This window comes from Pteropus vampyrus, unplaced genomic scaffold (assembly GCF_000151845.1).
Source record: "Pteropus vampyrus isolate Shadow unplaced genomic scaffold, Pvam_2.0 Scaffold294, whole genome shotgun sequence".
NCBI classification, from domain to species: Eukaryota; Metazoa; Chordata; class Mammalia; order Chiroptera; family Pteropodidae; genus Pteropus; species Pteropus vampyrus.
Genome location: NW_011889075.1, coordinates 1,580,824 through 1,596,495, shown reverse-complemented (window position 1 = coordinate 1,596,495; position 15,672 = coordinate 1,580,824). Strand labels below are relative to the sequence as shown.

The 15,672-nt window shown below is 34.9% G+C and overlaps 1 protein-coding gene across 1 annotated transcript in view; it reads left to right on the top strand.

The window, feature by feature from the left end:
• PARD3 (par-3 family cell polarity regulator) overlaps window positions 1–15,672 on the top strand; it is a gene marked incomplete at its 5' end in the record, with an annotated part of 522,521 nt that overhangs the window by 137,228 nt on the left and 369,621 nt on the right. Inside the window, one exon of the mRNA XM_023521117.1 lies at window positions 8,203–8,383. Coding sequence (XP_023376885.1) covers window positions 8,203–8,383 — 181 coding nt within the window. The remainder of the gene's footprint in view (window positions 1–8,202; window positions 8,384–15,672) is intronic.

Genomic DNA, 15,672 nt, shown 5'->3' with positions numbered 1-15,672 from the left:
TAAGTGTCATGTCTTCTTGGTGCATGATTCCCTTTATCATTATGAAGTGTCCCTCAGTATCTTTCTTTACCTTTTTTATTTTGAAGTCTATTTTGTCCAATATTAGTATCTCTACTCCCGCTTTCCTCTGAATGCCATTTGCTTGAAATATCATTTTCCATCCTTTCACTTTGAGTCTATATTTATCTTTGGAGCTGAGATGTGTCTCCTGGAGGCAGCATATGGTTGGGTTTTGTTTTTTGATCCATTTTGCAACTATGTGCCTTTTTATTGGTGTTTCCATTGCTTCCTTGTCTTTGTGCTTCTGTTTTCTTTATTTCTCTTTCATTATTTTTCATTCTTCGGTTTCTCTTCTTCTTTCTGATTTATTTCTAGATTTCTGTCTTCAATATCACTGATCCTTTCCTCCATTTGGACAACTCTATTTCCCAAGCTTGTTATTTCATTTTTCAACTCTTGTAGTGTTTTTTTTTTTTTTTAAATCTCCAGAGGGTCTATTCTGTACTTTTTAAGGCTTTCAATCTCCTCCTCTGCTCATCTAGTTGTTTTTTCAATTCCTGAAATTGTTGATATGACTCGTTTCAGAACTCACGGAGTTTTTTTCACAAGTAACATCCTGAATTCTCTGTCATTTAAGTCACATTCTATGTCTGTAAGTTTATTTTCTGAAGTTTTTCTCCTGTCTCAGATGCCTTGTTGCCTTGGTTGTTCATGGTATTTAAGGGACTATTTCTCCGCCTGGGCATTAATGGAAGTGTATTCTACTGTTTTTTTTTTTTTTCAGAAAGAAGATTTATTATATAAAAGTCTCTCTTTAGCCTGCTGCAAAGAAGGCGCTTTTTTTTTTTCCCCAGTAGGTGACATCCAAGCCTCTTGGATCCCTGCGTTATATAAAGTCTAAGTAATGTCTTTTTTATTTTCTTGTAGATATTTAATCATTCTCGCTACCCTCAGTTTCAGTCCCCATCATTGTCAGCGACAGTCTCGGCAGCGTTTGTTTAGACTCCCACCAGGTTCCACGGTGTTCTATGTTTGAGGGTATGGGTGGAGTGGACATCTGGGTTGGGGGATAGGGGCTGCGCCTCAGCCTCAGTGTTGCAACTATGGCCGGTAAAAATCAACTGTTGTTTCTTTGTGGTCCCGTCCCACTTCTCTGCTTTCTGCCCTGATGACTGGGCCTGGCCGGCCATGGGGAGCTCACAGCTTTCCCAGGCAGGGCTGTTCAGGGAAATCGCCAGACCTTCTCCCCTCTCCCTCCTCTTACAGGGAGCTCTGGCTGCGAGAGGCAGCTTCTTTGTTTCTCCCAGTCCACCGCCCGACACCCGGGCTTCTGACCCGTGGTACCTCTTAAGCGCAGATCCCTCGTTTAGATGTGCTGGTGTGTAGTTTGGGTGTTTGTTGTTGAGTTTTAGATGTTCAACTTATTGCTGTTTCAAGAGGAGATATCTAGGGACGTCTCTCACTCCACCATGTTTGCCAGAATCCTCTTTAGATTCTTTTAAAGAGGTTTTTTTTTTTTTTTTTTTTATTATCACCAGCAAGGAATTGTTTGTAATTATCTTGGTTACCTTCAAATATGTTGAAAAAATTTTAGGTGGTGGCATCAAAATGACGTGATTTTCGTAAATTGGATTATTGCCTTTGGTTAATCAAGAATGAACAGAATCCTATCTAAAGACTGGTAGATGGTCATAGTTTGCAGCTTCCCAGTGGGCTGTGCTGTTGATATGTTAGGGGTTCCAGGGGCAGGAGAGTTAGAAAGAGAGAGATTTGATTTCTCATCTCTGATTCATTCCATACTTATTTATAGTTCAGCTCTCATCTAATTAATTTGAGTCGCAGTTTTCTATAAAACGAAATATAAAAACCCAGTCTGTTTTTATGTGAGCAGCTGGGAGTATACCTTCAAAAGAACTTTTTTTGTGGTTTCGATGTTTGATTTTTCTAGCAAGGCTTCTCTGTTCCTTCTTCAGCCCTCCCTCCCCCCTTCATTTTTGATATGCAGAAAAGATTCGCATCATTCTTCAGTTACTCTTGTAACTGAGCTTCAAATTTACAAAAGTATATATTTATCAACATCCCAATATAACTTAATACTAGCTAATAGTAAATGTGTACTTGTGTTGAAAGTTGATATAGCTTATCTCTGTTTGTCACAAGTCAAAGAGGGTAGGCATTGACACTATATTAGTTTCCTTTTGCTGCTGTAACAAATTACTGCACATTAGGGGCTTAAAACATCACAAATTTATTACCTTACAGTTCTGTAGGGTAGTAGTCTGGCTTGGTTTTCACGAGGATAAAATGAGAGTGTGAGCAGAGCCATGTCTCTTTCTGGATGCCCTGGAGGAGAATCCATTGCCTTTTCTGCTAGAGGCCCCCATGTTCCTTGGCTTATGGCTCCCTTTCTTTTTCAAAGTCAGCAATGTAGTATTTCTAACCATTGTCACACCTCTCTCTGACAATATTGGGAAACGTTCTTCGCTTTTCCAGACTCATGTGATTTGATGGAATCAACTGATGATACAAGATAATTTCCCCCATTTAAGGTCCTTAACCTTACATCTTAGAGGGCTGCTGGTAATTCCATTGGCCTCTTGACCATCCCTAGGACTAACTTTACACATCTAAAAAGAAGAAGATGGTAGCATTATTCTGTCTACCACAGCTACCATCAGAGCTGTTTTAAATTTAAGTGTCTTTGATCGTGAAGTCTATGTTCTTAGTCTCTTTGCTACATGCAGTTGTGGGCTTTCAGCTCATCATTTTACCCATTAAAAGGGGCACCCTTGATTCAAGTGGTTTATACGCATTTGTGTGTGTTGTTTATAAAACAGGTTTTCTGTTGGAGGGTTCTGATACTTCACTGAGTTAAAATGACATCCTGAGGAAGGTGGGAAATGTGTTTGTTTATACGTGGTTGTCATGGGTGTAATACTAAATTCAGCCCTTCTTTTCTCATGGAGACTTGACAGATGAACGGATCAGAACAGATAAGTAATAACTATTGAAAGTAAAAATGAACTTTCAAAAATGATCTGCTTCGTGGACAGCAATGAAGATTCCATCTGTTAAAATATGGATGTGAGTCACGTTTCACAAATTTAAAAGCAGACATTTCCTTTATTTTTTCGAAGGGCATGTTAGAGATTTTTAATATGTGATGTTTTTGTGAAGGTCTCATTTCTTTCGCTGTGTTACTATAAGCTCGTAGAGTAGATTTTCTAAAATTATATATCCCTCTCAAATTAACACAAAATTACTTTATATATGCACCTGGCACTTAAATTTTGATTTAAAAGAAAGCTGTAGAATTGTGTGTTATTGGCATACTGCAAATCACCAACTGTGATTCTCCCACAGAAATTCAAACAGCATTTGTTCCTGACACAGTCCAGATTTCATAATACTTGTGTTTTCTAAAAATGCTGGAGATAACTATTGAAACTAATATGCATGTAGAAGTTATTCCGTCATGTGTGGCATTTAAAAACTCGTTCTTTGTAATTTTCAATCTTTATTTTCAGTTTGCAGAAAGGACTTGATTCTTGAGAGAAGACATCATTGTGAAACGTTAACAACAAATCTTAATTTCATTTGCTTCCATTTAAGTGCCAAAATGTCAAACTTAATATGTTCAAAATGCAAATTAGGCCACACATCATGTGAGAAGTCTGATGATATTAAAACCAGGTATAGAAATTTGAAATCCCAAAGAAGAGCTTGCAGTAGATATTGTTAAACTTATCAGGGTTACCAAGATACCTTAACTTTTAATTTTATTTCCCAAATTGAAAATTATTAGAGGAATGAGCAGTCTAGTGCAGGGTATCAAACTATAACCCATGGGCTAAATTCAGTCCATTACCTGCTTTGTAAATAATAATTTGTAAACATAGTCATGGTCATTTATGTATTATTTGTGGCTCTTTTCATTGCTGCAGTGGCAAAGTAGAATAATTGTAGCAGAGACTATATGGATTGAAGTACTCCAAAAATATTTACTATCTGGCTCTTTTCAGAAAAAAATTTACTGATCTCTGATGTGGTTAAACGTTTGTGTGACTAATACAGGGAGACACTTGCCAGTCAATTGTGAGATACACAGACTGATTTTATTACTCTATGTGGAAACTTTAGTGTATACATGCAAACACCTTTCAGTTTTTCTTCTCTGTCTATCTATCTATCTATATATCTATCTATCTATCAATCATCTATATCTTTTAATTAGAGTTGACATTCAGTGTTATTTTCTTCTAGTTTCAGGTATACAGCATAGTGGTTAGACATTTATATAACTTCCAAAATGATCCCCCTGATTAGTACACACCTGGCACTAAACATAGTTATTACAATAGAATATTGACTATATTCCCTATTACAATAAAATATTGACTCTATTCCCTATGCTGTACTTTACATCCCTGTGACAAATTTGTAACTACCAATTGGTACTTCCTAATCTCTTCACCTTTTTCATCCAGCCCCTCAACCACTCCTCCCATGTGGCAGTCATCAATTTGTTTTCTGTATATTTCACTTAATAGCCTCTAAATCCATCCATGTTGTTACAAATGGTAAGATTTCATTTTTTATGGCCAAGTAAGATTTCTTTGAAAAATGTATCACAACTTCTTTATCCAGTCATCTTTTGATGGGCACTTAGGTTGCTTGCATATCTTGGCTATTGTAAATAGTGCTGCAGTGAACATAGGGGTGCATATATCTTTTCAAATTATCATTTTGGTTTTCTTTGGATAAATACCCAAAAGTAGAATTGCTGGGTCAAAGTATTTTTAGTATTTTGAGGGACCTACATACTTTTTCATAGTGGCTGCACTAATTTACAATCTCACCAACAGTGTAGGAGGGTTCCCTTTCCTCCACATCCTCGCCAACACCTGTGTTTTGATTTATAGATGGCCATTCTGACAGGTGTGAGGTGATATCTCATTGTGGTTTTAATTAGCATTTCTCTGATGATTAGTGATGTTGAGCATCTTTTCATATATCTACTGGCCATTTATATGCCCTCTTTGGAGAAATGCCTATTCAGGTCCTCTATTTTTTAATTGAATTTTTTTTTTTTTTTGGCGTTGAGTTATATGAGTTCTTTATAAAATTTGGATATTAACCCTTTATCAGATGTATCATGGGCAAATATCTTCTTCCATTCAGTAGGTTTTCTTTTCATTTCGTTGATGGTTTCTTTTTAATTTGACGTAGTCCCATTTGTTTATTTTTTCTTTTGTTACTCTTGCCTGAGGAGACCTTTACACTTTTTTATAACTGCTAACAATTTCTTTTCTTATTTACATTTCTTATTATAATGTTGAGTGGCCAAACTATTCATCCCACTTTGATTTCTTCCTACCACTTACCTTCCCTCTAGATTGTTTAATCAGCTCATTATGTATGATGCCACTGCAGGGTTCTGAGCTTCCTATTTGTCTACATGTCTCTTTGACCTTAGGATGGTTTTCTTTTTTGTCTTATGAGTTGATTGATATGAATAGTTTCAAATATTTTAACAAATATCATTTGTTAAAAATGACAACTGTATAACATGAAGATTTTAATTATAAATACTCATTCTGTAAATTTATCTTATTGCCCTTTTAAACTAATAGGAGCATTGGCATTAAAAAACTTGAATTGGAGGCAAAAGGTATGGTTTGTTTTAGGTACAATCATGATTCTTGGAATGCTAAACTTAGTTTGCTAGGCATAGGATTATCGAGTGAATGACCAAGGTGGTATTGTTCCTTACAACTCTGTTACTCTTCTATTACTCATTGATATTTTTAAAGAAGTGCTGCCTTTGTTTAGTTATAAGAAGAAATAAATTGAATTTTAATTTTCGTGATACTTTGTAATGCTGTATTATGAAATTAAAATTTTTTTAATTTTGAAATAACTTCATAGTTAAGGAAAGTTGCAAAAATAGTACAGTATGTTTCCATATATACTTCATCTATGTCTTACGTTAACATCCGACAGAACCATAGTACAGTGATGTAAGTAGTAGACTAATAACACAGTCAGTACTATTAAACTAATCTACAGCCCTCATTTGAATGTTTTCTCTTTTCTACTCATGTCCTTTTCCCCCCCAGCCCAGGATCCACTCAAAGACCTCCTCATATTGCATGTAGTTCTTATTTATCCTTAGTCTCCTCCAATTTATACAGTTCTATCAGTCTTTTTTTACTTTCATGATTCCGATAGTTTTAAAGGATATGAGTTATTTTATAAACTGTCCCTGAATTTGGATTTGTCTGATATTTCCTCATAATTAGATCAGAGTTATTCATTTTTGGCAGGAATTCCACAGAAGTAGAGTTACATACATCTCAGTGCATTTTATCCGAGGGTGCGAGATGTTTCTATGTCCTATCACTGATAATGTTAACCTTGGTAAAGTGGTGTCTGCCAAGCTTCTCCACTGCAAAGATACAATTTTCTTTTCTTTTTAATTAAAAAGTATCTTATGGGGAGATACTTTGAGGTATGCAAATATTCTATTTCTCATATTATTCTCACCCATTAATTTTGGCATCCCTTGGTAGAGCTTACTTGTAGCAATTATTACTGTGGCAGTTGCCTAATGATGATTTCTGTATTCATTATTCCTTCTATATTTATTCATTGGAATGCTGCAACAGGAAGAGCTATTCATTCTCCACCATTTATTTCTTCAATTATTTATATAATTATGGACTCACAGATATTTAGTTTATTTCCGGGTTGTAATCCAACATGATCATTATTTATTTGTGTACTAGTCGTCCCAGCTTTGGCCACTGGGAGCTCCTTCAGGATGGCACCTTATTCCCTTTGACGTGCCTCTGTCATCTTTGAGTATGTCACAAGGTGTTCCAGGCTCATCATGTATTATCTGCCCGCAACCTTGGAATTAAGGATTCTAAGGAGCCTTTGTTCATTTATTAGAGAATGATATTAGAAACCAATATCTAGGCACTTGTGTTCATTGGTACTGGGTGTCATTGCTTCTAGAACCTCTCAGTGGGCAGAGCTAAGAAATATATATCCCGCATGTATTAACATCCATTCATCCATACCTATCCATCCACTACCTACCTACCTACCTGCCTTCAAAAACCATGAATTCATATCGATGCCTCCAATTTTAATGTAATATCACAGAGGTCATTTCTTTATTTGTAACTTCTGTTTCTCAGAGTGAGAATTTTGGCTCTCATTATCCCAAATATTTTTCTTTTTCATTCGTTCCCTGTGTGTGTGTGTGTGTGTGTGTGTGTGTGTAGGGGAGTGGGGTCAGCGGTTTGTGGAGTGGTAGTGGTAGAGTGAGAATTTCTAAACAATATGCTTGTGAGAAATAAATTTACTAACTAGAAAACGATATTTCTGTGACAGTTCCTTTTTCTTTAGCCTTACATTAAACGGTGAAAAAAGCTTTTCCAAAGTTTCTTAAGGGAAGTTCATTTCTTCCCTATCCCTTTCAGTTGGTTGTATTTTTAATTTCTAACATAGTTAGGTTTATTTGTGTTCCATTTTAGATTCTCCTACCCCATCCACTCCCTGGTTGATTTCAATTATTTATTTCTGTTTTAGGTATTTGAATTATTATTATGGTTCTAAGAATCAGTTACAGAAAAATATATTCAGAAAAGTGTCAATGCCCCATTATCTCCATTATCCATTCTCATTCTCTCTTTCAACTCTATTTCTTTCTAACTCCCTGTAGGCAACCAGTTTCATTAGCTTCTTTCATCTGTCCAACATTTCTTTTGCACAAACGAGCAGATACATGCGTAGTTTTTAATATCCTCTTCTTCCTATATGAAGGGTACCATATACCTTTTGCTATATGTACTATATATCATGCGTAAATATGCATTTTATTTTCCACTTAATATATCATTAACAAAAAGATTTAAATCAACTGCATCTCCCTTAACATCCTGTAATATCAACATTTTATTATTTTTCATCCATAGAATTTTGGATATGAAATACACAATTTAGAAATGTAAAAGTAAAGCATCAAAATTCAAAGAAAGACTATTTGAAGCTTTGCTTTCTAAGACATAACATTTTTGGGTGCATAAATGTCAATATTGTTCTGTGTAGATGTAAATCAAATGTGGTGTTCAGTTTCTGGTAGTAATTTTAAATGCCTTTGTTTATAAATGCAAATTTACCTTTTGTTTCTAGCTGGTAGCGGTGTTTGATGAGCAAGATCCACATCATGGAGGTGATGGCACCAGTGCCAGCTCCACAGGCACCCAGAGTCCAGAGATATTTGGCAGTGATCTTGGCACCAACAATGTTTCAGCCTTTCAGCCTTACCAAGCAACAAGTGAAATTGAGGTCACACCTTCAGTCCTTCGTGCAAGTAAGTGAAAGCTCTTTTTTCTCTGCACATTTCATCTTAATTTACAAGGATGCCAACTTTTATTACCCAGCCATGCCCCTGTGAATGCAATTCATTATCTATTTCTATCAAAAATTGATTAAGTTTAGAACCTGGGCAAGTGTCTTTTGCAAGAGAGGTAGGCAAGATTCTTTACGTTTTAATAGACTGGGTTTATTTTACTCTAGCCTGGTAGAGTTTTAATTGCTCGCTAAAGGAAAATAAGGATGAGTTACAGTTAAATTATCTGAATTTTTCTTTCCATATATTTTATCTGAATGACCAAATAGAAGTAATCAAAGGGTTTCACATTGAAATAAAACATAACATCTTTGATTACCAATCAACTTAGTTATAACCATTATGTGAACTTTACCCGAAGAGCAGGAGAAGAAACCTCAGGGCCATAGTAATCTCTAGGGATCTGGAAGAGCTGCCATTAGAATGTTGTCTCAAGGAAGGAAAATATAGGATACAGTGAGTTTGCATTAAAAATTCTAGGACTGAGAGAACTCAAGTTAAAGAATTCTATCAGCGATTCCTAGAAAGTTTACTCAGAAAAATGAGGAACTTTGTTGGAAGTTACTTTTAATTTTTTAATGCTGTAATCTTATAATTGAGCAGTTGTTAAGAGTAAGAAGGTTCAAAACTTACAAGTTAAAAATCATTTATCTTTAAGGCACATCTAGTTAGAAACATTTAAATTTTTCAAGTGGAAAATTTAGTCTTGTGCTGTTTTACTGATGGTCTTAAGTACTTGTGTATAAAAAGTGGATTGCCTTTGAGTTAAACAAAATTTTAATTAAATAATAGCACAGGTATTCAGGTGCTTGATGTTTGGAATACAGTGTCTTTATGTGAGTAATTACACCCTAATGTATATAATTAAATGCAGAGCTTTTTGTTAAAGTTGTAGTCTTTTATTCATGTGTTTTATAAAGCTAGATGCACCTTTAATTTAGCTGCACTTTTAATTTAGCTGCACCTTAGTGTTTGAGGAAAGGTAAATCTTGTCTTTATGTTAAGAAGAATTTAAATGGCCAGTTTCCCATCAGTTTTATACTTTTGACTTCTTTGGGCTCAACAAACGTTCTAAAACACTACTACCATATTTGGCTGGCCCTATGTGTTAAAATTTAAATGCTACTTTCAACTCAAAGTATACATCTCCACCTTGTTTTTATTGAGAAAAGGCAGTTATATTTGAAGCATACATGTTGTCTTGTAGCCATCAGTGGGAAAATATGCAGTTTTACTTTCTTGCTCTGATTTTCATATGCTTGAGATTTTATGGCTGTGGCAGAGATCAGGTTGGTAGGTGTTAAGCATCTGCTAAATATGAGGTTTGGTGACAATGTACAAGTTACTCATTCCATAGGAGTCATCAGTCTACGAAGGTGATTTTTCATACTGTATTAATACCATAAAACAAGAGTTGATCTGTGTTGGACAGGCCTTGTGCTAGGTGACAAGAATCCAGAGTTAGGTTGAAATAAAGCCTAGACCTTGTCATGGAGGAGTTAATGTTTAGTGGTCTTCCTTATTTACAGATATGAAAATAAAGAAGTCAACAATATGCAGACCTTTACTCAACTATAGGATAATCAACTCTAATTAGGAGCATTGTTAAGAATTTTAGGTAAATAAGGATTTTAGGTAAATAAACTCAATTTTTGTTTTGCTGAAAGAGATAGCTTTCCCATGTTTTCTAACTTTTCCTTTGAGTAAATTTACTCATTTCCTTTGTTCCATAAAGAATTGATGGAAACTGAGAAAAGTGTGCAGTTTTTTTTTTCTCATTAAAACAGTGGCTATTAAGTTTGGGTATTAAGATAAAGCCTAGGAAGTAGCCACAAATTTGTCCTTGAACTTACAGAAGATACAAAGAGAGAACTCTGATTTAGTTAAATCAGTGGTTCTCAATTGGGAGTGATATTTTCCCTTGAGAGACATTTGACAACGCCTAGAGGTTTTTTGGTTGTTCCAGCTGGTGAAGGTGGGGAGAAGTTAGCATCTGACTGAGGATGCTGCTTAAACGTCCTGCAAGGCATAGGAGGGTCCTCCACATCAAAGAACTATCCAGCTCAAAGTGTCAATCCTGCTGGGTGGAAAATCCTGAATTAAAGAGTCATTGCCCTAAGGTCAAAAAAGTTACCTAAGAGAAGCTAAAACTGAAACTTGAGAAAAATTTTCTTGAGCCAAGTGTATTATTGAACAGTGTCCTGCATAACACCCTTCAACTGAAGGGCAAAGAAATAATGACCAGCTAAAAACAGTATTGCTCATAGTAGGTAAGCAGCAGGCCATAACAACAAAAAAGGGAATTATGGGCAGTATTACACAAAAATATTACTACAAATATATTTAATAGAACAAAAATATAAATTTTCCTAAATATCAAAAAATGTGCTTTAAAAATTGAGAAAGTAAATAAAATAGACCACATAATGAAAGGCTGTATTAAAGCTTCTTATGTTAAAGAAATTAAGTAAAATAGGAAAACTTATTTTACATAAAAAAAATAGGTACCTATGAATAAGAGAAGGAATAGGATGGAGGAGATGGGGTAGAGCTAGACTTGTAATTCTTTCTTTTGTATATTTGGTATACATATTGTATTTTTGGGGCCATATTATATGTTACACAATTACAAGACCATTGCATTTTAATTTTTATAGTAAAATTCTAATAACAATATTGATGAATGATAACTCTTAATTATTAAAATAAAAATATGATACAACTAACATAAGTATACATCCAATTGATGGCTCAGTCATCCAAGAGTAACTTTTAAGTAACCGTAAAATATAATAATTTATACAACCAAAGGGAAAGGGGCAAAAAAGAATCAAATGTTGTTGTTGATATTGGTACTGTTAATTTTAGATTATCATATAGATTTTATAAAATGAAGCAAATGAGGAATTATAGTAATATTTCAATTCTTTCATTCCTGTTGCCATTGAGGACCCAGGATTCTTAGCATAGAAGAAAAGGATAAATTGTTATCTGAGAAATCTTGTTTATGGAAATAAATAGAAGGGACTAGATGGGATTTTGTGATAGCGTATTGCCCAATTCTTTTAACTCCCTCCAGCTTGAAATGTCAAGCATTGATTAGTGATCTTTCATCAAAATTTATTTTTATTTGATGTATCAATGGACAGACAACTGGCTCCTGTCAGGAAGGAGTGAACTAGAAACTAGCTGAGTGGCAAAAGTTTGTTACCCCAAGTCATTTACTTTCTCAACATCAAGTCCAACGTATCCAAATGTTCCTTTGTTTGACATCCTGGAAGTTTTTATGTGCAGTTGTACATTTCATCGATTTTAAAATGCAGGATAGGCAATGCTTAATTTTTTGTTTTGTAATTTTTACGTGTAGTTTTTAATTTTTTGAAGTAGAAGAGAAAGCTATTGAAAGCATCATTATGACTTTCCTACACTTTTCATGGACCCCTCCCAGCATAATGATATTAATAATGAAAATTATATTTCATATAACTTTAAATATTTCAATATTTTATTTTTTTTCTTTCTTAAGCAAAACTTAATAGTTTTTAATGGGCCCTAAATGTGTAATTTTTGTATGATGTGAAAAAAAATTAAAACAATTTCTTTATCTCTCAAAGTTTATTTTTTTCTGTCTGATTTTAAAAGAAATTAAAACCTTTGGGCCTCTGAAAGTACCGTGGGCCCTAGGCAGTGGGCCTCCTCTGCCTCGTGAGTATGTCAGCCTAGGGCTGCTGACCATGGAGATGTGAGTAAGCACCAGCATTTTACCTTGACCCTGTGTTTTCAGGCCAGTAGAGCCACATTAGGGAATGATGCATATGGAAAGTGAGGATACTAACATTGAATCGCTAAACTTCAGTATTTCCACATCTCTTGGAAGGCCCTTGCATCCTCCCAGGCATAAGCATACTCTAATTTAATGATAATTGGTTACCAAATAACCTATACAAATATTCTTGTTTTTTGACCAGACTTTTGATAAATTTGAGTGGAAGTATATTCTACTTTATGCTTTTGTTACACGAGTTTACAATGTAGACACTCCTTTCTAGACAATAGCATAGAATATTTATGGTTCAGAAAGAGTACTAGCGATGTCACCTCAGTCTGAACACTTGGGCAAAGTTAGTGATCTCTGTCAGCCTCAGTTCCTTAGTCTCCAAGTACCTACCTTAGAACTGTTGTGAATAGTAAATGAGATGTTCAGGCTCCTTATACATTGCCTGACACTTGATAAACACTAGATTAACAGAAAGTTGTAGAATGGGGATGATGATAATGTCTATGGAGCACACACCCACTTCTTATTGATATTTAAGAGGGTTGAGAAGTTACAGAACCCAAGTAACTGGAACGTGTATTCTTGAATAGAACATACTGCCCATCTTAGGTAGGTAAGTTGGAGTACTTTCATACAGAGTCAGTTGGAACCATTTTTCTCTTAATTTCACAGTTCTGTGATGTTTAATTGTCTCCATTTTCAATGGTCACAAATTCAGGTTTAGGGAAACCTGACATGTTCAGGGCACACTTTCCTGTGCAAATCATTGAGTCCAAGTCTAGTGATTTTTTTTCTCTCAAATTTTTTCTTTTTGTTTTTTTAATTCTCAAAGTCTTTTTTATAGAGGTCAGACATTCCAGGGTAGCCTGGCCTTAGAATGGTGGCCTCATTTCTTTTAACTCCAGAATTCTGATTTTTAATGTTTCTTCTGGAAGATCCAGACTCCTTTGAAACTAGCAGATGCCCTACCAATGGTAAAATTTCTAGAAATAGTATTGCTATAAAAACTCTGATAAACAAAGTATCTAATTTATTAGATTAGTTTTTTTCTTTACTATCTTTTAAGTCTTTTAACATTTTAAGCTTTTTCTAACCTATGGTAATTTTCCAGTTAATTTGTATCCATTGTTGGCAAAATTTTTATGAAATGGTGCTGTTTAACTAACTGGTAAGATTTAACTAGCTTCCTAACTTTTAGAACTTAAAGAGATATCAATAATTGTTAGAGAAGGATTGTTATAAAGTGAGTAGCCCTTTCTCAATTTTTTTCTTACCCAAGAATATGCAGGTTGATTTTGTCTTGCTAGGATATCCAAGATCTTTGGTTTAGAGATCTATCCCCTTAACATTATCTAGTATTAGAATTCTGTTTTCCAGATTTGATTTAAATATATATCGAAAATAGAAATAATATTCCCATTGTATTTCCTTTTAACTTGTGAAGTGGAGCATGGCATACAAATAGTATTCTCAGTATTTCAAATAATTACCTTCTTACTGTGCAAGTTCTTTTCAGCATATAAAACTCATCCAGTTTTGTTGTAGATGCAATCTGATTATTACATGTTGACAAGGTCATATATCTATTAATTGGATTGGAGATGGGATACAAAATTGCTGTAATTATTGTAATTTTCTAGCTAATTGCAGGGTTGGTGGTGAATATTTTACTTCTGCAAAATGAAAAACAGTATTCCATCAGAAGTTGTTTTATGGGGGGTTCAGACATTTTGTTTTATATTTTTTGGTGCTTTTTGCCCACAAAGTATCTCGTGTGTGTGTGTGTGTGTGTGTGTGTGTGTGTGTGTGTGTGTGTGTGTGTATTAATTCGCCTCTGAATGTCAGAGTGCTCATTGGCAGGGATCAGTGGAAGCAGGCAAAGACAGAGAGCAGAGTAGTGCTTTCAGCTACCTCTTTGTTCTGGTTGCCATGTTACCTCTATTGTTTATTTATAAATTGGAATACTTTCCTTTCAGACCTGTAATAAAGGTTGGATGGGTCACATCTAGTTGGAAGAGGAATCCTCTTTACTCTCTTGTCACCTGTGCCCTACTTACAGCTACTCCCTGAAATGAGCATTTTTTAAATTAAATTTAGATTGTTTATGTGCTATTTCTTTATGTTAAAAATTAAGTGAGTTATTGGTCAGCCTATCTAGTATTGTAATATAAGGCTTATTTTGCATATTCTATCTTTTGTATTTTTGCTTTTTTTTAAGCTAAGCCAGCTTCCAAAGCTGGAAGCTGAATTGACATTTTAAAAATAATGGTATGTACACAAGGTGAGTGTTTGGAGGATTGCAGATTGGTGGGGATTGTGCTCCTACGGGGATGTTGGAAACTCACTGCAGAAGATGGTAAAAGCTAGCTGACTGATGTTTATTCCCCGCTGAAATATAAACTGGAGGCGCAGGTGAAAATTGCCAAACCTAATGAGCAATTTGGCAGATAAGACAGGCTGTCAGGCGACAGCAGTTCAGCAGCAGGCTCACTGTCTACGAACCAAATTGTTTGTTCCAGAGGACCGCATTTAAATACCATAAGTAAAATCTTCTTTTTCATTGATATTTAGTATCACAAAGAAATGTATTTTCCTTCAGTTTTCCAGTTAAATAACTAGCAATCAACAAATGGTGACTTTGGTTGTAAAATGATTTTTAAACTTGCCTTTTATGTATTTCATCCATAAAAAAAATGAACAAAATATATTTCCCCACATTAGAATACAAGTGATATTAGGTTTTAAAATACTAATAAAATGTAAGTGATCACTTGCTTCATTGGGCTGAAACATTTCATCTGTGGTCTTTAGGTTGGAATACACCAAAGTAACATTATAGTCTTTTCAATGTACTGTGTCATTTACATCTGCTTACTTTACCCAAGAATCCTTCCATTGAGCATATAAAATTTAGACACGTGCATGGCTTTTCTCCACTGAGGCTTTCCGAATATTATCTCAAATAAAGGACATTTGGAAAAGCTTTTCATATCTTTGCAGAATATAGCAGTCCCTTAGGAAACTTCTGGTTCCACCTCCCCTATTGTTACCATTGGGAACTTGGGGCGAATGCAATAAACTAACATACGTAGTCTGTGCATAAGGCACAACCACAGCTCATGTCTTTATATTCAAGGCAAGCGGAGTTATTGCCAAAAATGAATGAATAGTTACTGTATGTCAAGATCCCTTTGTTGGTTTCTTTGTGGCATTTCCAAACACCTGCCTTGGGGTCCAAGCATCTTTGGATTTCCTATCTGGCATCAGCATTTCTGAGTTATCCTTCAGCAGAATAAGCATTTTCCTCTTAGATTATTTAATGGCATCTGTGTGAAGCACGTAATTAAAAAAAAAATTTTTCACATGTGTATTTAATATTTATACTTAATGATGACTGTCAGTTGGATTGAGGAGGAATATTTTTTAGAAGTTCTGTGCCTCATATAATCAGAGGGACTTTGGCCTATAGTTA